At 61.1% G+C, this 22,792-nt stretch overlaps 2 protein-coding genes across 8 annotated transcripts; one reads left to right on the top strand and one right to left on the bottom strand.

Moving 5' to 3' along the window:
- Positions 1 to 246: 246 nt before the first annotated feature.
- Positions 247 to 6,600, bottom strand: DOK1 (docking protein 1). The gene is made up of 5 exons (XM_032109043.1): positions 6,503 to 6,600; positions 6,028 to 6,321; positions 3,679 to 3,787; positions 3,374 to 3,546; positions 247 to 1,790 (listed from the first exon to the last, which is right to left on the bottom strand). The coding sequence occupies exons 1-5, from the start codon at positions 6,563 to 6,565 to the stop codon at positions 666 to 668; spliced, it is 1,764 nt and encodes a 587-aa protein (XP_031964934.1). The 5' UTR covers positions 6,566 to 6,600; the 3' UTR covers positions 247 to 665.
- A 2,898-nt stretch (positions 6,601 to 9,498) lies between these two features.
- On the top strand, positions 9,499 to 22,218 carry LOC116444456 (protein O-GlcNAcase-like). Of its 7 annotated transcripts, none has more exons than XM_032109875.1 (18): positions 10,013 to 10,449; positions 12,254 to 12,305; positions 13,477 to 13,574; positions 14,145 to 14,275; positions 14,725 to 14,896; positions 15,179 to 15,277; positions 15,553 to 15,837; positions 15,939 to 16,067; positions 16,554 to 17,256; positions 17,296 to 17,770; positions 17,854 to 18,028; positions 18,331 to 18,387; positions 19,031 to 19,116; positions 19,328 to 19,432; positions 20,269 to 20,360; positions 20,742 to 20,934; positions 21,015 to 21,186; positions 21,486 to 22,218. In XM_032109875.1, exons 1-18 carry the CDS (start codon positions 10,410 to 10,412, stop codon positions 21,620 to 21,622), a joined length of 3,201 nt encoding a protein of 1,066 aa, XP_031965766.1. In that variant the 5' UTR covers positions 10,013 to 10,409; the 3' UTR covers positions 21,623 to 22,218. The 7 variants fall into 7 exon arrangements, 6 of the variants coding, with proteins under 6 accessions (XP_031965767.1, XP_031965766.1, XP_031965765.1 ...); XR_004240325.1 differs by having other exon boundaries at positions 10,014 to 10,449; positions 16,554 to 17,770; positions 21,486 to 21,740; positions 22,028 to 22,218; XM_032109876.1 differs by lacking the exon at positions 10,013 to 10,449 and adding an exon at positions 9,499 to 9,562 and having other exon boundaries at positions 16,554 to 17,770.
- Positions 22,219 to 22,792: the final 574 nt, after the last annotated feature.

The raw sequence follows: 22,792 nt of genomic DNA, 5'->3' as shown, positions 1-22,792 counted from the left end.
AAGGAGAGCTACATTGAGCCACAGCACAGCAGCTGAGCTAGCACTTGTCCCTGCCCAGCCTTATGGCTGGAGGCCATCAACATATCTGAGCCTGACTCTCGTTTCCCTTAATCCCCTGGCATCAGGGCATCCCAGCCACAGCTCAACCTGGCAGGCACTTTTCTTTGAGGCTCCCTCTTAACTCAGTAGCTTTGGCACAGGCACAAACGCGCACCTGCAACTCCCCATCCATGCCACAGGCAAACGTGTCGTTCTGAGACATGCAGACTTTAATACTAAAATAACTTTGTATAAAAATACTTTTGGAGACTGATGGCAAGCAGCCTTCCACGCCCCACAAAGGCACCAGAGCCCTGCAGCCTGGTCTGACAGGAAGCCAGAGCAGAGTCGGAGCAGCAGTACAGGGCAACACAGCCAGCCCTCCTGCAGATCAGAAGGCACAGTGGAGCCAGCTCCAGAGCTGGAGAAACACACTGGTACTTGCACCAGCCACAGCTCTCCTGCTCTTGCTGTTTCCCTCCAGGAAAACACAGCCCCTCAGCACTGGTGAGCAAAAGGGGCTCTGCCTGAGCCCGAACAACCCCAAGCCACGCCCCAGAGGAGGAGCCCAGCTGGCACTGGGATGCCCAGTCCCTCCTGAGATACAGATACAGAGCAGCAGCACCTCATATCTCCCCTAAGTCCTCATAGAGAGGCGACAAGCTGTACTCATCCACAGACTGCTCCTTCTTCTGCAGCTGCTGCGGCTTCACCACCTGGCTGTACAGCACCTCCACATTGTTGTTGTTGCTGCTGTTGAGGCTGGGTTTGATGAGCACCTTCTCAGGGGCAGCGCTGCCCCACCGCCTGCCAGGGTCCTCCACCCTGTCTGCCCCTTTGGGGATAAAGGCTGCCTGGGGCTTGGGGGCTGGGACTGGCTTGGGGTTCTTGGCCTTGGCCGGGAAGGCGGGTACCGAGTAATCGTCAGTGCTGGGGTTGTAGGGGTACTCGTAGCCGCCCTTGCCGTCATGGCCCTGGGTGCGCCAGGCCTCGCTCGTGGGCCGCGCCTCGTCGTAGATGTAGGTGAGGGGGTGCAGGGGGCGGGGAGCGCGGCCCTCAGGCTCGTCGTAGATGTGCTCCTTGTGCCCAGGGGGAGCCTGGCCACGACCCTCGGCCCGGCCCTGCCCCTCGGCCCGGACCTGCTCGTACGGGCCCGAGTACGGCAGCACCGGCAGCCGCAGCTTTGGCTCCTCCACAGCCCCAGCGGGCGCCTTGGCCCCGCTCACAGCCTTGCTGTCCACAGGGTCCGAGTACAGCGGGTCCGGCCGTGGCCGCAGGCCCTTCACTGAGTCCAGGGGCTCTGAGTACACACTGGATGGGTCCTCAGCTGGCGGCACAGCATGGAGCACCTTGGGCAGAGGGGAGCGCGGCGGGGTGCTGGACACTGCGGGCTTGGCCGGTGGCACGGGCAGCTCTGGCAGAGTCCGGCTCTTCAGCAGAGACGCGGCGTCTCGATCCTCTGCTGCTGCACCGGCCCTGGGTGCCAGCCCCGCTTTGGGTGCCGGGGTGTCATCCCCCTCGGCGGGCAGCTCCAGGTTCAGGTTGTCAGCCAGGGCCTGGCGGATCTGCACCATGCCAGGGCTGTCGGCTTCCAGCGAGTCGCAGCTCTGACGGTTCTCCTCCACCTGCGCCTTCTGCTCCTGGATGGAGGCTTCCACCAGGCGGAAGATCTCGTTGCCCTGCTTGGTCTCGAAGGTGAAGTTTCCAGGTCCTGAGTCACAGCGCCTGCCAGCCTCAAAGGAGAACATCACCTGAAGGGGAAGCAGAAGGGTCACATCTTGCTCAGCACCCGCTGACCCAGCGCATCATGCAGGCTGTGCTTCCCACCAAAGGGCGTGTGGCTGCAGCACTGATCCTGCACATCCTGCAGGAGAGACTGCCCTGAAATCCTGCTCCTTCCACTCCCACACTGAGGGCCACCCTGTGTCCAGCAGCTGGGCAGGGAAAGGCCACGCTGGCCAGCAGCCCAGAACAAGCTGTGGAACCGGAACTGGAGCACACCTGAGGGGACATCACTGCTGGAGCCCTGCTGCCTTATGGGAGCAGTTCCAGCAGTTTCAACCACTGGCACCAAATAGTCCAGGAAATAACACTGAGGAGGGAGTGGGGTGAGAAGGTGAGTGACAGTTCAGCAGGGGAAACTAGTATGGAATGTTAGGTAAGAAGGGAGCAATCTGGAAGCAAGAGATACAAAAGGAAGGACACGGCTTGGCAGCTCGGCTACCAAGAGTAAGCAAAGCATTGACCTACCAGCATTAATCTGTTCACGGTAAAGATCCTCTAAAGAGAAGTCTCGTACCAGGGCTCTGCTTCCTCTGGTCTGAACACACTCTGGTGAGCAGGTTCCCACCAGCTGACACGCACACCCTTCCTGAGCCTCATTCCCTTAACCAGGGGGGATTTTCTGCCTCTCTCACAGGCAGCAGCAGCCCCTGTGATTGCTACAAAGGTCTCTGGGGACGAACTTCTTCTCGTGGGTCAGTGCTGCTGAACAGAAGCACAGTCAACCCCTCTCTGCTCAGGTCACTGTGGGTGCAGCTCCTCACATCCTGCAACTCTCTTCCCACCACCAGCACAGACTCTGCACATGAGCTGGACATCCCCACAGGGGCAGCTCGGTTTCCACCTCTGTTTTGGGAATGTGCCACAGAAAGCACCATCGGCAGAGTGCGGCCGACACGGTCACCGCTATAAACAGCCTCAGGGACACCACTAAACAGCCCCAGGGCCACCACTTCCTCCCTGTCCAGCGTGCCCCAGACCTCCTGCACTCAGGGTAGCAGCAAGGCAGATTGGGGACTCACTGCAGGAGGAGTCTGGAGAGGGACTCCGGAGAGGTCAGTGAGAACAGGAGCAGTTCGCCCCACAAAGTGAACAAATCCAGAGCAACTGGTGCCTCAAAGCCCCTCTGCTCTAGCCACCATCCTTAGGAGGGAGAGACTGAGCCCAGGGCAGAGCCAGGACTACCAGGAGCCAAGATCCCTGGATGCTGGGGAGAGCTTGTGTGCAGCACTGAGGAATGTCCCTGCTCACAGCACAAGCTGGGAAGCGCTGGGATGGAGAAAGGGAGCGGCAGAGGCTGCAATGGCCTCAGAAAAAGTGGGACAACCGCAGAGGGGATGAGTGTGCTGCCAGCCCATGCTCCAGCATGGTGACACAGGCAGGAACTGAGGACAGTCAGGGTGACATGTCCCTGGCAACTCTGCCATGGTCACAAGGGGCTGCAGCAGTCCTGGCATTTGGCAGGGCTGGCTGCAGGACATCAGCTCAGCCTTCCACAAGGGAACAGCTACGGGGGAAGCACCTGCAGCACACGGGGCTCCCCATTCCCCACCTTGTCCCGGCCGTATCTCCGGAGCAGCCGGTAGGGCCAGACATAGAGGATCCTGTCCGTCCGTGGGTCCTTCAGGACGAGGCTGTCACGCTCGGCCTTGAGCACGTAGGTGCCACGCAGCTCACACCGCTCCGCGGCCTCGGTCCGCTGCACCGTCACCCAGAAGGCGTTCACTGCGGGGATAGAGCTGCTCAGCGCAGAGCAGGGGCACACAGGCAATGCCCAGCGTGGCCCCAGCGATGGGGCAGCAGCAGGACAAGGCTCCATGGAAGGTGGCCCCAAGTCAGGGCAGCAGGAGGTCCCACCTTCGTCTCTGGAGTAGTAGATGGAGTTCACGGCCATCTCCAGGGCCGGCGCCTCCCCGCTGCCCTCTCTGCCATACTGTGACACCACGCCATCGCTGGGGCCATTTCCCTGGCAAAGGAGAGCAGATCAGACCCAGAGTCCCCTTCCCACATTAGCCCCGGGCTCCCTTGCATGGCCTGGGTCCTGCTGCCCTCCCTGGCCCTACACAGCCTGGCTGTCCTGCACCCTGCTCACCCTACAGCCAGTGACAGCCCCCCCTGAGCCCACATGAACATGGATGAACAGGGCCAGGACGCACAGGAGGGACTTCCTTGAGCTCCTGGCAGCACCTTGTCCCAAGCTGAGCTCTGCACTGACAGGGTGCAGGGAAGCACAACCCACAGAGCTGCCCCCAAATCACAGCACAACCCCAACACACCCTCCTGGCCATACCAGCACAAGCTCAGGGGGCTGATGGCCTGGTAACAGGGGGTCTGTGTCCTGCCCAGGAGGAGGGGTGGCCCGCAGAGGGGAAGTGAGCAGTTCTATTTTAGCACATGCAGAACTGAAAGTGCAACACACACTGTCAGCAACCGTGTGCCAGCACGGTCCCAAAGGGCCTGGGGAGGGACACAGACCCTTGGTGCTTTCAGAGATCTTCCTCCAGAAAATCCCCTCACAAATTACAGGCTCACAGAGCCCTGTGCAGCTGGCACAAGGGAGGGCCAGTGTGTGGCCAGGAGCTGGAGTTGTTCCGTGGGGCTGCAGCAGAGGGTACATCTTGCAGGAGGCGAGTGCCACAGTTTCAGTTTAAAACCCACAAACACGAGCTTCTTACCAACAAGCCCAAACGAGGCCCAAAAAAGGGCCATCCAGCCCTTGTGTTTGGGTCCTAAAACCTCATGTCCTGACAGCTGATAGCAGCAGCTCCTCCTCAGCTAAAGCATCCAGTGCAGCAGGGCTCCAGCCTGGGATTGGAAAGCCAAGGGCCACCTAATCTTCCACAGCCTTCTAAGGCTCCATTTGACTGCACTTTTCTTCATCTTCAAAAGGAAAAGAAAATTCTGTTCTGAACTCCAAATGAACTCAGGCTCCAGCTTCCAAGCTGCTGGACCCTGCTTACCCTCTGGGCAGCAACATGACACAAAATCACATTGATCAGCACTCCCAGCTGAAGATGCTCTGTGCAGAGAGGCCACGTGCAGCTCTTGTGCCTCCTGCTCCAGGTCAGGCCTTTCTAAAACACATGCCAGCCTTGAAGCCTTTTGCTTACAACTTCCTAAACTGTCAGCTTGCTTCTGGACCTCGGGCACACAAACAATGGCTCCCCTGAGAGGGATGGCAGGAGCACAGCCCTGCTCCAAGCAGGTGCTCCCTGGCCTGGCCACTATCCTGCCCCACTTGCAGGGTGTGTTGTGTCCCCAGCTCAGCCCCACAAGCCACTTCCAGGGCAAAGGCTGCAACCCCAACTGCATCAGGAGACACAGAGTCATTTTCACCAGTGCCTCCCGGCCCCGTCAGCCCTGGCATTTGCTGCACAGACACACTTGGCCTGGCAGGAGACTGCAGGGAGACGCATGAGGGACAAAGGTAAATCACACTCGGCAAACACCCGTCCGGGGGAGATCCTGGGATCACCAGCTGTGCAGCCAGTCCTCCTGCCAGGCAGCCCTGCCCAGCATTTCAAGCCTGGAATCGGCTGGAGCCCAACCAAGGACTCTCCAAACACCTCCCAGGAGGGAGAGCCAGGACTGTGGGGCCGGGCAGGCATAGGCTGCTCTCCCAGAGGGCACGGAAAACCACACTCTCAGGGCACCCACTGCCCAAACAGCCTCGGGTGGTCATGCTGGCTGACCACCAGCCCCAGGGCCTGCAGGGCTAGAGGACCAGCACAGATGGGGTGTTCCCAGCAGCGAGCCCCAAGGCTGGGCAAGGGGGTTCCAGGCCCTGGAACCAGATGGGTCCTGGAACCGGGCACCACAACACTCTCGAAGCTCCGCTTCCGCCGCTGCTGCTGTGGCAGGAAAGGCAGCAGTGGTTGGGCCAAGAGGACACACTCCTCGGCCATCACCTGGCCTCCAGCCAGCTCTCTACAGGGGCGAGCACGAGCTCTGCACCGGGCAAGAAGAGCCCGACTTAAAACTTGGAGCCACACCCACGAATTACTGACAGCACGCCGAGGAGTCCCGCAACCCACAGCAGGAGCCAGCAAGAGGCAACCGGAGTGCCATGGCCGGGTGCTTTAAACCTGGGACCACTGGCGCTGCCTCAGGGTGTCCTTCCCTGTGCCGCCAGGTGGGAAGGGGTCACCCCCACACACACTGATGTCCGTGTCCCGTCCCATCCCCTCCACCCACCCCGGGGCTCACCGGGAAGGCGATCTGGCACAGCTTCGCCACCCATTCCTCGCTCTGCTGCTTCTCGGCCGCGAAGAGGAAGCTGCGGTCGCGGGTCTCCAGGCGGAAGGTGGCGGTGCCCGCGCGGGGGCCGCCCTCGCCCACCGGGGCCACGCTGGTGCAGTCGCTGAGCCGCACCACGGTGCGGGCGAGCCGCCGGGTGCCCGCCCGCCCGGCCGCCGACGGCTCCTTGCAGTCGAACACCTCGAGCCGGGCCACGCCGTGCTGGCTGGCGGGGTAGAGCGCGGACCAGCCGCGCTTCCAGCGCTGCGGGGAGCGGGGTCACACCGCGCCGGGGCCGCTCCCCACCCGGGCCGGCCGCTCAGCGGGAGCGGCGCCCGGAGCGCCTCCGCTCCGGCACCCAGCCGGCCCGAGGGCAGGGAGAAGGGGAAGAGGGGAAGAAGGGAAGAAGAAAGAAAGAAGAGAAGGGAAGGAGGGAGGGACCCACCTTGGTGCCGAACTTGTGGCTGTGCTGCACCAGGAGCGGCCCCTCCATGGCCGGCGGCTCCATCCCCGCGCGCCGCGCGCTTCCGCCCGCGCCACTGGGGCGGGGACGGGGCGGGGACCGGGCGGGGACGGGGACGCGCGTGTCAGGGGCGGGGCGCGCTCGCGTGTGCACGTGTGCGCGTGCGTGAGTGTGAACCCCTATGTGCACACCTGTGCGTGTGCGTGAGTGTGAACACGTGTGTGCATGTGCGTGTGAACGCCTATGTGCACACCTGTGCGTGTGTGTGCGTGTGAACACGTGTGCATGTGCGTGAGTGTGAACGCCTATGTGCACACCTGTGCATGAGTGCAAACACTTGTGTGCATGTGCGTGAGTGTGAACGCCTATGTGCACACCTGTGCATGTGCGTGAGTGTGAACACGTGTGCATGCATGAGTGTGAACGCCTGTGTGCACACCTGTGCATGAGTGCAAACACTTGTGTGCATGTGCGTGAGTGTGAACGCCTATGTGCACACCTGTGCGTGTGCGTGAGTGTGAACACGTGTGTGCATGTGCGTGAGTGTGAACGCCTATGTGCACACCTGTGCATGAGTGCAAACACTTGTGTGCATGTGCGTGAGTGTGAACGCCTATGTGCACACCTGTGCGTGTGTGTGCGTGTGAACACGTGTGCATGCATGAGTGTGAACGCCTGTGTGCACACCTGTGCATGAGTGCAAACACTTGTGTGCATGTGCGTGAGTGTGAACGCCTATGTGCACACCTGTGCATGTGCGTGAGTGTGAACACGTGTGCATGCATGAGTGTGAACGCCTGTGTGCACACCTGTGCATGAGTGCAAACACTTGTGTGCATGTGCGTGAGTGTGAACGCCTATGTGCACACCTGTGCATGTGCGTGAGTGTGAACACGTGTGCATGCATGAGTGTGAACGCCTGTGTGCACACCTGTGCATGAGTGCAAACACTTGTGTGCATGTGCGTGAGTGTGAACGCCTATGTGCACACCTGTGCGTGTGTGTGAGTGTGAACACGTGTGCATGCATGAGTGTGAACGCCTATGTGCACACCTGTGCATGTGCGTGAGTGTGAACACGTGTGCATGCATGAGTGTGAACGCCTGTGTGCACACCTGTGCATGAGTGCAAACACTTGTGTGCATGTGCGTGAGTGTGAACGCCTATGTGCACACCTGTGCATGTGCGTGAGTGTGAACACGTGTGCATGCATGAGTGTGAACGCCTGTGTGCACACCTGTGCATGAGTGCAAACACTTGTGTGCATGTGCGTGAGTGTGAATGCCTATGTGCACACCTGTGCGTGTGTGTGCGTGTGAACACGTGTGTGCGTGTGCGTGAGTGTGAACGCCTATGTGCACACCTGTGCATGAGTGCAAACACTTGTGTGCATGTGCGTGAGTGTGAACGCCTATGTGCACACCTGTGCGTGTGTGTGCGTGTGAACACGTGTGCATGCATGAGTGTGAACGCCTGTGTGCACACCTGTGCATGAGTGCAAACACTTGTGTGCATGTGCGTGAGTGTGAACGCCTATGTGCACACCTGTGCGTGTGTGTGCGTGTGAACACGTGTGCATGTGCGTGAGTGTGAACGCCTGTGTGCACACCTGTGCGTGTGCGTGAGTGTGAACACGTGTGTGCGTGTGCGTGAGTGCGAACTGGTGCACACACGTGTGACACAGGCGTGTGCTATCACTGGAGATGGGAAAACCTGCTCGGATGGGCTGAGGATAAGTGAGGGCCATGTGGGCAGTGGACAGGGGATAGGTGAGGTTTCACAGGACGGGAAAAAGGAGTGATGTCTTTGCTAGGAGAAAAAAGCAAGTGGAGAACTCGAGGCTGCTTGGCTCAAGTTCATAGTCCAAGAAAACCGTGGAATAAATAGCCAGGTGCTCCCAGAGGAAGCAGAGGAAGGAAGGAATCACAGCAAACACCTGTGTATGCACAGCCCTGCACAACTTCATTCTCTGACTGTCTATGTGGATGGGGTAATGCCATCCATATCTCTCTGCCTCCAACTATGCCATGTCCCCAGGCCCCGAAGCCACTCCAGGGGCACTAGGCTGCTCCCAGTACTGTCCCTGCCATGGCTGGCCACTCCAGCCTGCCCCAGCACCCTTCTGCAGGCTCAGGTTTGAGTCCAGCATTCCCAGCAGCAGGTGGGACAGATGCTGGCTGTGAGGCAAAGAACAAGGACGAGCACAGCCAGGTGCTCCCTGCACCTGGATGGCCCAGCCTAGTGGCACTCTGATGGCACTGTGACCCTGCCAGGTCACTGCTGGTCAGTCACTCTCAGGCTTCTTGCTGCTTTGATGGCCCAGGCACCATGACTCAGTTTCCTGACACAACATAAACCTGCAAAGGGAAGAGGGAGAAGCCACAGATCTTGGTTTTCCAGGCCCTGATGCCCATTTCTCCACCCGTGGTTTTGATGAAACAGCTGCAGGCGGAGACAGCTGCTGGGAGAGACTTGGCAGTGCCTGGCTGCAGGGGTGACCCTCTGCACTCTCTTAGCTCCATCCCTCACACTTGCATAGTAACAAAATTGTGCCGGTGTCCTGGTTTAGGAATGCTATTCCCCAATTTAGTGTTCCTATTGAAACATCCCAGACCACCTGCTCATGCCCTATCCTCCCCCCGAGGCAGGACGGAGAGGAGAGTTGGAGGCACAAAAAGTAAAGGTCACACAGGGTGAGATAAGAGCCATTTACTAGCAACAGCAATAGGATGTAACCACAGCAGTACCAATAACAGAGTGTACAAGACAGGCGAACGATCAGACCGCAAACCCTGGCAAAACAGTGGCGTCAACAAACAGGGACAGTGGTCTGAAAAAGGGCAAAATGATTTGGTGGTGTCAAACACCTCGGCTCGCGTGTAGGCAGGGCCCCGTGATGTGCAGCTGCAGGACAGGGAACTCATGACGTGGCAGCACGTCTGCAAACCACAGCCTGCGGGACGGAGACAACCACGAGCCAGACGAGCGTCAGCAGCTCAGAGCAGGGTGGCACAAGGCAAACAGCCTGACACAAGCAGGCAGGTGAGTCACCTGCAAGGCACATGGACCGGCCTGATGGCACGGACCAGGAGAGGGAACGCACCGTAGGCCTGGCACGAGGGTGTGGCCAGGGCAGGTGCCAGCTCAGTGGTGAACACAAGGGGATAATGACACTCGACCCCTCGGGAACAACTCTGGGGCTGTGGGGTCCCGGGAAGCTTCAAAGGCAGGAGAAGGAAGTGTCCTCGGGCTGCACCGGGAGAACCCCCGCAGCTGGGGACGCGGGGGAGCCGGGGCTGGCGCGGGCACAGTGCCCGGGAGCGGCGGCGGCTGCAGCGCCGGGGGCTCCGGGCCGGGGGCTCCGAGACTGCGGCTCCGAGCATCGCCTCCCAGGGGCTCCGCACAGATTTCGGGCAGCCCCCGCTCCGCCCCCGCCCCGGCCCCACCCGCGGGGCCGCCCCCTGCGCTGCGGCGAGCGCGTCCCCGCGGGGAGGGCGGGCGGTGGAGCCGCCCCTGCGCGAAGCCCTACGCGCACCCTCCATCCCCTCCCGCGAACACTCCATCCCCCCGCAGACATTCCACCCCTCTGCGCATCCTTCCATCCCCTCCCGCCAACGCTTCATCCCTCCCCGCGCACCCTCCGCCCCCTGCGCACCTTCCATCCCTCCCCGCGCACCCTCCACCTCTGCGCGCCCCCCATCCTTCCGCGCACTCCTTCAACCCCCGCTCCCCCTCCATCCCCCCCGAGCACTCGTCCGCCCCTCCGCGCATCTCTCCACGCATTCCTCCGTCCCCCCGCGCACTCCTCCGTCCCTCCGCGCATCACTCCGTCCCCCCTCCGCGCACCCTGCGCCTGCCCCCGCGCCGGCAGGGCCGCTCCTGCGCGGGGATGGCGGAGCGGCCGCGCTTCCTCTGCGGCGTGGTGGAAGGTAGGTGCCTTCGGGGCCGCGGCTGGGGCCGGCGCCCGACCCGCTCGGGCATTACAGGGGCTGGTCCCATCCACCCGAAGTGAGCCGGGCCGGGAAGGGCCCCAGGCTGTGGGGGAGGCAGGAGTGGGGCTCTTGCACGGCTCTCCATCTCTGTCGGGGGTCTGGAGCAGCCCCCCTGGGATGCTCCCAGCTCTCCCCAGAGCCCCGCTGAGCCCCGCAGCCACACCAGCAGAGCTGACCTCCCAAGAGGGGCACAGGGACCCTCTGCTCGGGCTCCAGAGCTCTACACGAGGTTCTCGGCTGCCCTGGACTCAGGGGCAGCTTCCCGGTGTGCCCCACCTGCCCACCCTGCCCATGGGCAGCAGTGCAGGTCCCGTGCCCAGAGCTGGCTCTGTGCTTCTCCCTCCCCACATCCCCAGCTCCTTTTGGAGCTGAGCCAGGCCTGGCAAAATCATCTGCCCTTCTCCTGGCAGCACAGTACCCCCCTGAGGGCCACTGCCCACTGCCTCACCTGAGAGGAAGCTGGGGCACCATGCAAATAAATGTAAAATAAACAGGAAATGCAGGGGTGGAGAAGCTGACATGAGTCAGACAAGAATCATGGATATAGCAGAGTTGACCTGGGAAAGAGGACAGGGATGCTGCTGGCAAAGCCATTCCAGGAGAACACTGCTGGCAGGGCGTGTGCAGGACTGAGTGTCCTCCTTGCCAGCCCACGTCAGTTCACAGCAACATGTGCTGTGAAAGTGTCACTTGCAGGTGCCATACAGGGACTCTGGGGACCTCGCTGTGATCTCGAAATAGCAAATTATTTACCACAGAAATAACTTTGAAATGTTTGCTGGGATTCTCAAGTGGCCACAAATTTGGCCCCGTGTATGGTGGGGGATGGATAGCAAGGTGACTATAAATTATTTCAAAGTATATGGAATAACCATGTAGGTGTTCAAGCAGGTAGAAGATCTGTCTGCAGAGAGAAGACAGATGGAGAGTGGGTGTTGCTGTGGTGCAACCCACCTCACCACTGCCCAGGGCTGGTGCTGGGGGTTGCAGGGTGGGCTCCTGCCAAAGGGAGCCAAGGGAATGAGGGCAGATGAGCTCTGGGACACTCAGGTGCTTTGGGAAATGCAGGTGCTTTCCTGGGTGACACTGGCCTCATGCCAGACACTGAGAGCTGATCCCTTCTCCCAGCTTAATGGAGTTAGTGCAGCCTGCGCCTGTGCACCGCCCAGTTTTGGGAATGCCGTCGCTTCCCAAGTATCTGCTCCCCTTGGCCTTGGCTGCTGGAAGGTGCAGTGATTGACTCAAAAGGTGCCCGTGATGCAGAGAGAAAGCAGGAAGATGCCTTGATGGCCAATTGCCATCACCGTCCAAGATGTAATGGATTTTCCATGAGACTTCACGTTGCAGCTGCCAGATCTTGCAGAGACTTGAAGTGGCTGAAAGTTCTTCTCTTGCTAAATCTCCCATCTGTGCTGGGACACTGACGGGTTCCCCTTAACCTCTGCTTTGAGGAGCTGTCAAATCTGCATCTCTCCAAACCCATTTATCTGCCTGTCCCCAAGGGAAAGGGCTTGTGTTCCACTGGATATCCTTTCTCCCTGGCCTTGCAGACAACTCTGCACCTCCCAGGGCTTCCTACACACAGAAATATGAAGGGTTCTTCATATTGGAAGTGGTCCCAATGGCAGAATGGGTGCTGCATGTCCAGCAGAGCATCTCTGCATTCAGGGATAGCACAGACAGAGACTGTTTTAAGGCACTAACAACTACATTTTGCCCTTTTTTCCCCTCCCTTTTACAGGTTTCTATGGGAGACCGTGGTCAATGGATCAGAGAAAACTTCTTTTTCAATGGCAAGTACCCCGAATTTTCCTCTCTGAAGGGGCGGTGGCATCGAAAGGGGCTCATGCTTCTTCAGTGTCCCCCTGTCCCAGCGCTCGGGAAGGATCCGCGCTTGGCCGGGCCGTGGGTGCCGCGGGACAGACAGACGGACGGACGCGGGGCCGCCCCGTGCCGGCAGATGGTGCTGGGGCTCCACTCATCCTGGTGCAGCCCCGTGTGGGTACGCTGGCCGCGTCCCCGCTGCCACCAGCAGCGAGCGAAGACACCAGGCGGGCAATTCCAGCCTGCCCGGGCTCGCTGGAGCTGGGCTGAACCCTGTGGGAACGAGGGCATCACTCCATCCTGAGCACAGGTGGCTGCTGTGTCCTGAGGCTGCCACCCCTGCCTGGTGTGGGTGGCCCTGCTGTGTCCCCGTGAGTCCCCATGCCTGTCTGTGCGTCACCCCATGTCCCAGTGATGGAAGGATGTGCGCAGGATCCGTCACTGGGATGGGAGTTGATCCATGCAGCTCCTCTCCAAGCAGCTGGTGCCCGTGCACAGGCCATCCCTGCACAGGAATGAGCTGCACTGACAGGACCTGCCACCAATGAACTGGGGCTTTGCAGGGCCTCCCGTGGGCAGTGCAGTGGTGACAGTGTGGGCAGTGCCCTGGTGACTGCATGGGCAGTGCAGTGGTGACAGTGCGGGCAGTCACAAGTGTAATTAAGGACCAGAGTGCAGGGACCAGAGATGTGGGTACAGAAAAATGGAAGGAAAACAAGCTGTGATGTTTTAAAGTAACTCAGGAATGAGAAGGTCTAATGGGGGCCTTGTCTGGTGCTGGACTGGGATGTGTTCACATGGTGGCACATGAGAGTGACATGTCCATCGGTGTTTTTCTTATCTGGAAAGAAACAAGACAAGGGACTTTTATCACGAGATACCTGAAGTGCTTCCTACTCTGTTGACCATGGGAAAATGTAAAATAGTTTCTGCTGAGGAGGATAAATAAAAGCAAATGAATATATCAGATGGCTTCCATACAGGAGTGCCAAAAGAGGGAGGTGTCTGCCCTCCCGGGGGGCACGTCCTGCTGCTCTCTGACACAAACCTTAGAGCTCAGCTGGCTGAGATTTCTGTCTCCATGTGGCCGTGCAAAGAGCCCGTGTGGAACCTGGCTGACCCCTTGTTCTCCCTGCACAGGCTGCAACGCCAGGGGCTGAACTGCTACATGTACGCGCCCAAGGATGAGCTGAAGCACCGGCTGCTCTGGAGAGAGCCCTACACAGAGCATGAGGCAGGTAGCGGCTCTGCTGGGCCCCACGGGGGGCTGCAAGCATCCCGGGTCCCTGAGAGGGTAGCATGGGCTGTGCCCCAGCTATTTCCATCCTGCCAGGACCCTGCCCATTGCATGGAGGCCCCCAGATCTTGCCAAGCGCAAGAAGATTCCCAGACCGTGCCCATCATATGGAATTGCCTAAGGAACCACCCAGCATGGGGAACTCCCCATGTGGGTCTCTGGCAATGTGATCTCTGGCCCGTACACCCTTGTCAAAAGTCCTCTGTGTCCTGAGGGAGTGGAAATGGTCTTCCTGGAGCCTCTCCCCTCCCAACGACCTCAGCTTCTTCCTTTCAGACTGCTGGGGTTCTCCCTCCATCCCTTGTCTTGCTCCATCCCCTGTCCTGCTCTACCCCATCCCCCTTCACACCTTGTCCCCCTTCACACCTTGTCCCCCTTCACACCTTGTCCCCCTTCACACCTTATCCTGCTCCATCCTTTGTCCCCCTCCATCCCTTGTCCCCCTCCATCCCTTGTCCCCCTCCATCCCGTGCCTCCCAGTTCTCACAGACCCCCTGTGCTCTGTCCCCAGCCCGCATGCAGTCTCTCATCGAAGCTGCCCAAGAGCAGGGTGTGGAGTTTATTTTCGCCATTTCTGCTGGCCAGGACATGGTGTTTTCCAGCACCGGGGATCGGCTCCTGCTGCAGCAAAAACTCAGGCAGGTACCGTGGGCCATTCCTTCATCCCACTGCTCCCAGGCAAGGGGCACATGTGTGGTTCCTGTGCCCACCCCATGGGCTGGTGTGGGGGTGTAAACCTCTCCTGCTGCTGCACAGAGGGAGCAGCTCTGGGGTGCCCGGTGGCCAATGTGCTGTCCCTGTCATGGTGACAGAGAGCTGAAGGCTCCATGGATGCCTGACGGGGGCAGGAGATGGACCAGCCAAGCCCCAGAACTTGCTGAGCAGCACTGAGGCCTGGCACAGGCTGGAGCTGAGCCCCCAGGGAGGGCAAAGAGCCACTGGCATGGTGGGGTTGCTCCATGCGCAGCTGCTACTCCCATGGCACAGCCCAGGCAGGAACTGCCCCATCTGTGCTGTGCCCAGATGCCTCTCTCCAGCCCCTTGGGGCTCTCTGGTGCCCAGGGATCCCAGCAGCCCCTCTGTGCCCACAGGTGGCTGCCATGGGGTGCTGCTCCTTCGCGCTGCTCTTTGACGACATCGACCCCTGCATGTGCCAAGCTGACAGAGATGTCTTCCCCTCCCTGGCACAGGCTCAGGCCTCTGTGGCCAACGAGGTCTACCAGGAGCTGGGCCAACCCTCCGTCTTCCTCTTCTGTCCTACAGGTACTGCCCGCAGCGCTGCAATCCCAGCCCCCCAAACCAGGGAGTCCCCTCACACTGGGATGCCCTTTGGCTGCACCCAGCCCCTGTCCCTGCTGAGAGCTGAGTGCCCTGGCCGCCCCCACAGCTCTCCCTGGACTCCTCACGCTCCTGGAGGAGCTATGGACATTTTGGGACTAAGACAGGACCAGGCTGCAGCAGGGCCCCAGCCCCTGTCCATGATCCCGGCAGCCTTTCCTCTCCTGTTCCCCCAGCCCTCAGGGGATGCTCTGTGCTCTCTCCCAGAATACTGCAGCTCACTCTGCTCTCCCAGCCCCAGCCAGTCCTGCTACCTGCAGACCATCGGCCAAGAGCTGCTCCCAGGGATCGGTGTCATCTGGACAGGTGAGCACCAGGACCAGCTCTGGGTGCGTGGCCACGTGCAGTGTCTGCAAACCCTATGGCCACGGGCTGTCCTGGGAGAGCCACCAGCAAGTGACCCCACTGTGGTGCCTCATATTGGGGTGTGCAGCCCCAGCCAGGCAGGAGTTTGAGCTGGGGGTCTGCTCTCCTGGCTTGGGAGTGTGGGTGGGGAGACCCAACCCACATCTCTGCCCGTGTCCCTGCTGTGTGTCCGATGGACCCTGTGCCCCACGTGTGTTCCCACCCTGATGCTGCAGGCCCAAAGGTGGTGTCACAGGAGCTCTCAGCAGTGCTGCTGGAGGAGGTGGAGGCTGTCCTGAGGCGCTGTCCCGTCATCTGGGACAACCTCTACGCCAACGACTATGACTGCAGACGTGTCTTCCTGGGCCCTTACATGGGGCGTGCTCCTGGCCTCATGTCCAGGCTCCACGGGCTGCTCCTCAACCCCAACTGTGAGCTCCAGGCCAACTTCATCCCCATACACACACTGGGCACCTGGTTTCGGAGCGAGTTGGGGAGCTGTGCCCACCCTGACCACGCAGGTACCTGGCCCCAGTGCCCATTGCTGCCCATCCTTGCCCAGCCCTGAAGCTTTCCTGCATGGAACCAGGGCTGCCCAGGCTGACGAGCTGCAGTTCCTCAGGAATGGAGGCAGTGGCAGCCCTGGGGGACAGCCAAGGTGCTCAGGATAGGAGCTACAGCCCCCAGGAAGCCTTGGAGCTGGCGCTGTGTGACTGGGTGGCCGAGATAAACCAGCAGGCCTTGGAGCCAGGTAGGCAATGGATCTGCACATGCAGCATCCCTCAATCCCTGGAGCGCTGGATTGGCTCTGCCAGGAGCTTGGTGGGCGCGGGGTGAGGGAGCCCCAGCCTTGCCCATCTGGAGGGTCTCTGGGGCTGGTGTGGCAGCAGGGCCGTGCATGCCGTGGTGGGCAGGTGTGAGTGTCCACCCTGCCGTGCTGCCCCATGGGTGCTCCTGCCATGGCCACAACCTGGAGAGGGTTTTCTTGGCTGGCAGCACTGAAGCCTGCGCCAGCTCTGGAAGAGGGGGTCAGCCAGGGGTGAGCTTGGTGTTTTGCAGTGTTTGCCTCTGCAAAGCCACAGCCTCACCAGCTCCAGGGGCCTGAACTCGAGCCCAGGGTTCTGGCAACTCATCTCCTGCCAGCTTGGGGATGGAGCTCCCCAGCACTGTCCTGCCCCATGAGCAGAAGTTTCCATGCAGCTGCCAAAGGGGCTTCCCTCTTGTTCCATTCTGCCAGGAGGAAGGACCCCAGGACACCCCAGTGTCAGCCTCAAGGGAGGACCAAGGCTGCAGCCTGGCACAGAGCGAGGACAGGAGGTCACTCCCGACCCTCAGCCCCACGACTCTGCTCCCGGTGGGGCAGATCAGCACAGCCCCAAGCCCTGTGGAGTGGCACCAGAGGAGGGGTGCAAGGAGGTGACCTCGGAGCCTGAGAAGGACAGCGGGAGCAGGACACCCACTGGCGGTCAGCAGGGCCCTACAAGGGCTGGGGACCAGCTCGCCACGGAGAGTGGGGAGAGCTGTGAGCCCTCCTCTGCTCTGCCCAGTGTGGCTGGGAGTGCCCAGTCTGCAGGAATCCCAATGGCCACTGAGACTCCCCCCAGTCCAGGCCCCACCACGAGCTCCAGCAACGGGGCCACCACCAGTCAGAACATTTCCTCGCCCACCAGTGATGCCAGGACAGGGAGTGCCAGCCCCGCCCAGTCTCTGAGCAGCACCCAGCCTGAGGCCATCAGGACTGATGTGCCCCAGACACCCCCAGGGCCTGAGGTTGGTGACAGCCCTGCCCTCCCAGCCCCACTGACTGATGAGGTTGGTGCTAGCCCTGGTCCCATGGCACCAGTGACCCCAGAGGAGGCTGGGTCTGGCCCCATGGCACCACTGACCCCAGAGGAGGCCAGGACCAGCCCCACATCACAGATGACCCCAGAGAAGGCCAGGACCAGCCCCATGGCACCAGTGACCCCAGAGGAAGCCAGGACCAGCCCCATGGCACCAGTGACCCCAGAGGAGGCCAGGACCAGCCCCATGGCACCACTGACACCAGAGGAGGCTGGATCCAGCCCCATGGCACCAGTGAGTCCAGAGGAGGCTGGGTCTGGCCCTGTGACCCCCAAGGAGACCAGGACCAGCCCCACATCACAAGTGACCCCAGAGAAGGCCAGGATCAGCCCCGTGGCATTGGTGACCCCAGAGGAGGCTGGGTCTGGCCCCACGGCACTGATGACCCCAAAGGAGGCCAGATCCAGCCCCACAGCACCACTGACCCCAGAGGAAACCGTGTCCAGCCCTACAGCACCACTGACCCTGGAGGAGGTGCGGATGCTGGTGGAGCTCTTCTACCTGCCCTACCACCATGGAGCTCTGGCACAGGATCTCCTGGAGCACTTTCGGTGGCTGCGGGCAAACAGCCTCAGCGTGGGGGTCCCGGCCACGGCACCCGATGCCTGCGGGGTAAGGCTGGTCCTGGTGCTGCTGCAGCAGGGTGGCTGCCATGGCGTGTGTCCCTAGGTGGCTGACACCTGGTGTGTCTCCAGGGCACGCAGTGGCGAGGCCGGGCTCAGTCTTTCCAGCTGCTCTGCGCACGAACATGCCGCCTGCACAGCCGCTTCGTCAGCACCGCCGGCCGGGCGCTGCTCTACGACCTGCACCCCTACCTCTGGGACATCCGCAACATGCTGCTGGCCGCCAGTGCCTTTGTCCTCTGGCTGGGTACGTGGCTGATGCCAGCCCTGCCAGCCCCTGCCAGTCCCTGTCACACCTATCCAAACCCAGCTGAGTCGGAGTGCAGGACTCTGTGGCACTGGGGCACATCCAGGGCACCCTGATGCTTGTTCTCTGGGGATCCACTGCTTCCCCACTAAGGAGGTGAAGGTTTCTGGGACCCACCCCAGAGATCTGGGGTTCCAGTGTCCAGCTGGGGGTGCCAGGGTCCCTTCTGGGAGTGCACCTCCCCTTGACCCCTTTTCTGCGGCTGATTTGTGTCCTGTGCTCACCCCTTCACCTCTTTGCAGATGGTCACCTGCTCTGCGACCCCGACCCCAAGGGCACCTGGGGGAACTGCTTTGGCTGTAAGTATGGACACTGCCCTAGCTCACCCCTTACCAGCCCCAGCCCCACAGCAGCAGCCAGCACTCACCATCAGGCTGTCCTTCCCCACACTCTGCCTGCCGAGCCGAGCAGGAATGGCCCTGGGAATGACACAGCGGGGCAGGATGAGGCACTGCTGCCAGGGACAGGGCAGTCATTGGAGTAGATCTTCACCATATCTCACAGTCATTTCTAGGATATGGTTCCTCAGCCCTTTTATCCCAAAGACCCCAGAGCCTGTGTGGAAGAAGGGTTCTGGGAGCAGTAATGCCCTTGGTGACAGAGGTGGAGCTGTTTTTTCAATGCCTGTGCATCGCTTTGCACAGTTTTCCTCTGGTTTAGGGCTCCCTGGTTGCTTTGTGGGCCTTGTGACCTCTTAAAAACCAAGAACTGTTACCAGGTGATGACCTGAGCAGGTCTCCAGTGTGAGAGGGAGCCATGTACCTTGAGCCCCTTCCTCGGGGACGCAGCCATGCAGGGCATGTTCCCACTGTCTCAGGCTGCACAGCTGGGGAACACATCCTTGGAGCTGTGACAGCAGGGATCTGCCTGGCAGAGGCTGACCTCCCTTTGCCTAGCAGGTTTTTGTTCACCTCATGTGTGTCTGTGTCCTGCTGCTTCCAGGGTGCCAGAGTATCACTGCCCCGATCCTGCTGGGGAGGGACGCTGAGCCCTGGGCGCGTCGTGGGGGCCTCTTTGGAGAGCTGCAGGTGAGGGTGTCTCCCTCCCTGTGGGGGCTGAAGGAGCCATTGGGAAGCCAATATCCCAACTCTGCTGTTGAGCTGCTGCAAGCTTGGGAAGGCAGAGCAGCCCCAGGCCTCTGCACCTGGGCTGTGGTTCCTGGGATTTCGGGAGTCTCAGAGCCACCCTCCTGCTGCCTCCAGGATGCCAGGACCAACTGATGGACTGTATCTCTTCCAGGCACTGCTGCCCGTGGGGAACAGCTGTGACCTCTTCTACCATCCACCCCCGCTCTTCCCATCCAGCCAGCTGTACCTTCTGCGCCCGCTGCTGCCCCTGGACAAGGTGGGAGCCGTGGCATGGAGGGGTGTCCTGCCAGAGCCTTTGCATGGCTTGTGCTGCCCTTAAAATGATGAGTTATGGGTTCATCTGCTGCTGACCCCAGGCTGAGCTCCCAGTGTGGGGTGACACAGGTGGAGAGAGACCTCGGGTCCAGCTCTGCTCAGAGCCAGCTGGCCTGGGGCAGCTCTTGGGGCTGTGGTCAGCATGTCGGACCATGGGCTGGAGAATGTGCTGTGGCCTCAGCAAACCCACCTCTCTGTGACAGGGCCTGGCCAGACCTCACTCCCTCACCCTGCTCCTCTCCAGCTCAAGGAAAGCCTAACACCACAAATCCAGGCACCACAGACACGAGTGCAGCTCATCTGTTCAGGCTGAACCTTGACAACAACAAAGTCTGTGTCCAGTGAAACCCTGAGAGGAAAATCCAGCTGAGCCCATCGGCCTGTTGCAGGAACAGGCACAGCAGGGCACGGTCCTGCCCCTGTTGTTGGGTTATCAGGGCAGCCTCCCCTTTCAGGAGCAAGGCTTTTATCAGAATGTTTGCAGCAGCAAACTCAACTGTGACCAAGACAGGACATTTGGGGATGTCCTGCTGTGCTCAGGCTCTCTGGAGACCTGAGTTTCAGTGTTGTTTTTGGTGCCGTTCTGGCTGCTTTGAGCATGCTCCGGCCTGGGGCCATCTCTGCAGCAGCTGCTCTCAGGATGCCTGACCGGAATGGCAATTTCTGGTTTGAAGGCTGGCTGTGCTGTGGTGATGAGCCCGAGGCCAGCAGAAGGTGGTGGCTGGCATTGTGGCACGGCAGGCACAGACAGGGCTGACATGGGTCCGGGTCTTCCAGGGAGAGCTTTACCGGATGTGCCGGGAGAGTTTGGACTGTGATCCCAAAGTGGCAGAGATCCTCGTGGCCCACCCGGATCTCCTCGGTGACAGGTGAGATGTAGCCCTTTGGACTGTGCTGACCCTGGACACGTGCTGGGTGATGCAGGGCTGGGGAGTGAGGCAATGGCCTCTCGGCATTCTTTTGGGGACCAGCTTTGCCCCATGGCTGGCAATGGCCTCACTGAGGGGGGCAGGGAGGGACACTCCCATGCTGATGTCCAGCAGGGTCATGGCAGCCACTGTTACAGATGTCCAGCTTGGATGCTGGAGGCTGCAATGGCTCCCGTTGGCTGAGGGTTTCTAGCAGGGATCTCAAAGGGGTGGTCAGTGGGTGCTGGGTGCTGTCCAGCTGGGGCATGAAGGACGAAGCTGCTCTGAGGTTTCCCAGGGGCTCCAGGCTCAGCTGAGCCATGCTCCTGCTCTGCCTGGCAGACTTCTGGGCAGCTTCCTCAGCCTGAGCCCTGAGTACACCTTTGTGCTGGAGGATGAGGGTGGCCCGTGTGGCTATGCAGCCGGAGCGCTCCACGCCGAGGGCTTCCTGCAGCAGCGAGACAGCAGCTGGCTGCCGGCCATACGGCACAAGTACCCCCCAGACCTGGGCACAGGTGGCCCAGCTCTGGGACAGGTGAGGGGACACCTGGAGCAGAGGGGAGCGTGGATGGGAGAGGTGGAGGGGGTTCCCTCACTTGTGCTTGTCTCCTGCAGGATGCCCTGGAGGAAGCAGTGCTCTTCTTCCATGCAGAGCCACTGGCTGTGCCCCAGCCCGTGCTGAGACGTTTCCCCTCCCTGGTACAGCTGGGCACGGCCCCCCGCGTGCTGGACGTGGGGGCCAGTCGCAGCCTGGCCCTCTGCCTGCTGAGCGCACTCAGGGCCAACGGTGAGCATGACCTCCGAGTGCTGGCCCTTCATCCAGCACAACCCCATCCCAACTGCTCCTTCACCCACCAGAGCTGGGAGCTGGCCCCTCTCTGGTGCAGAGCAGCCCCAGCTCCCAGGCACTGTCCCCTCCCTTTGCACTGGGGGAAATGACTGGGACATGTCTCAGGGCATCACAGGGGCACTCTGTGCCAAAGGGGCAGTGGAGAGACCAATCCCCTTACGGAGGGGATCCCTGTCACTGTGCCCCCAGTCCCAGCACTGGGGTTCTGGTGCCCTGACCTCTCACCTCCCTTCCAGGGTCACGGGGAGTGTTCTGCCAGGTCAGTGACACCGACCGGCAGCAGCTGAGCTTCTACAGCAAACTGGGCTTTGTCGCCCTGCCGGTGGCCTGGGGCAGCTCTCCCGGCACTCAGCTCCTGGGACGTCTCCTCTGATGGGGCACAGGGAGCCAGTGCCCCAGGACAGGCTGGTTCCCCAGGCCAGGCTGACCACCCATCCCGCACAGCGTCGGCCTGAGCAAGCGGGAACAGAGGGGCACCTCGAGCAGACCAGGTACAAGTGAGAGGGGACACGGCCTGGGGGTGAGCAGGATGTCACTGGGATGTGTGCAGGGCTGTGAGGTACCTGGGTAGCAGAGAGCTATTTCTGCCACTCAGGGGATTGGGCCACCTCTGTGCCACCCCAACTGGTCCTGTTTGCTGGGTACCCTCCACCTTTGCTGGGGAGCCAGGCTGTCTGCAGGCCCCCAGGCCTGCGGGAGCCCATGGGCAGTGTCTGGGTTGGTGGTCCCGGAGCACAGCACGGTGCCTTAGTGCTACGGGAGTGTCCCTGTCACGCAGGCTGGGCTGCCCAGCTCTCTCCATCCCCTGTGTGGCCTGAGGCTGATGCTGGGGCTGGCTCTCAGCACCGAGGACCTGCTTGTCTGTAATGGATTGATCTGGTATGGGATGCGGTGAGGCAGCCTCTCTTTTTGTGCCTGGGGGCTGAGGGAAGCGCTGTCCTTGGCAATAAAGTGTTTGCTGGGCTCTCACCATGGCTCGTCTCTTGGGGGAAAGTGTTGGGGTGCCAGCACGTCCCTCTCACACCCTCATGCCCTCTCACACATCCCACACCGGCTGTTGCTACAGTCAGTCTTGTGTCACCTCAAACAAAGCAGCTCCCCACACACCCACTTCCCCAGCTGCTCCCCGGCTTCCCCCTGCTCTGCACTCCGGGAAGGTGCTCCAGCCTCTGGCAGTGTGAGCTCACGGCCCCAGCCCTGTAGGGCTTTCCTGCGGGATGGGACCCCCGGGCTTGGGCCTCCCCTATGGGTCTGGGCGCCACAGCCAGCCCAGGACAGGCAGGATGACCAAGGAGGGGGCATCTGTCCAGCCACCCAACTGCAACCCCTGGAAAAGGGCTGCCAAGGACAAACCATTCCTGGCTGTTTCCCTCCCTTGCCCTTCGGAGCTGGCTGCCCCGGCCCCGGGGTGAGCAGAGGGCTGGCTGGGGTCGGGGTGGCCAAACCCCGGGAGTGGGGGCTCGGCTGGAAGCTCCTCGCGGCCCCAGGAGCGGCCGGGCAGCTCCCGCGGCTCCGTCCCGGAGGGCCGGGGCCGGCCCTGGAG

The sequence above is a fragment of the Corvus moneduloides genome, chromosome 5 (genome assembly GCF_009650955.1).
Source record: "Corvus moneduloides isolate bCorMon1 chromosome 5, bCorMon1.pri, whole genome shotgun sequence".
In the NCBI taxonomy this organism is placed as follows: Eukaryota; Metazoa; Chordata; class Aves; order Passeriformes; family Corvidae; genus Corvus; species Corvus moneduloides.
Note: the sequence above shows the minus strand (reverse complement) of the source record. Positions and strands in the feature narration are given on the sequence as shown.

What these genes read in the sequence shown, in the direction of transcription:
- DOK1 (XM_032109043.1), bottom strand. Translation starts at nt 6,565, where the DNA reads ATGGAGCCGCCGGCCATGGAGGGGCCGCTCCTGGTGCAGCACAGCCAC. An exon ending in GCCACAAGTTCGGCACCAAG is followed by an intron (nt 6,322 to 6,502) that starts GTGGGTCCCTCC and finishes CGCTCCCCGCAG; the next exon opens with CGCTGGAAGCGCGGCTGGTC. An exon ending in CTACTACTCCAGAGACGAAG is followed by an intron (nt 3,547 to 3,678) that starts GTGGGACCTCCT and finishes CTATCCCCGCAG; the next exon opens with TGAACGCCTTCTGGGTGACG.
- LOC116444456 (XM_032109873.1), top strand. Translation starts at nt 10,410, where the DNA reads ATGGCGGAGCGGCCGCGCTTCCTCTGCGGCGTGGTGGAAG. An exon ending in CTACACAGAGCATGAGGCAG is followed by an intron (nt 13,575 to 14,144) that starts GTAGCGGCTCTG and finishes CTCTGTCCCCAG; the next exon opens with CCCGCATGCAGTCTCTCATC. An exon ending in CCGGATCTCCTCGGTGACAG is followed by an intron (nt 20,361 to 20,741) that starts GTGAGATGTAGC and finishes TCTGCCTGGCAG; the next exon opens with ACTTCTGGGCAGCTTCCTCA.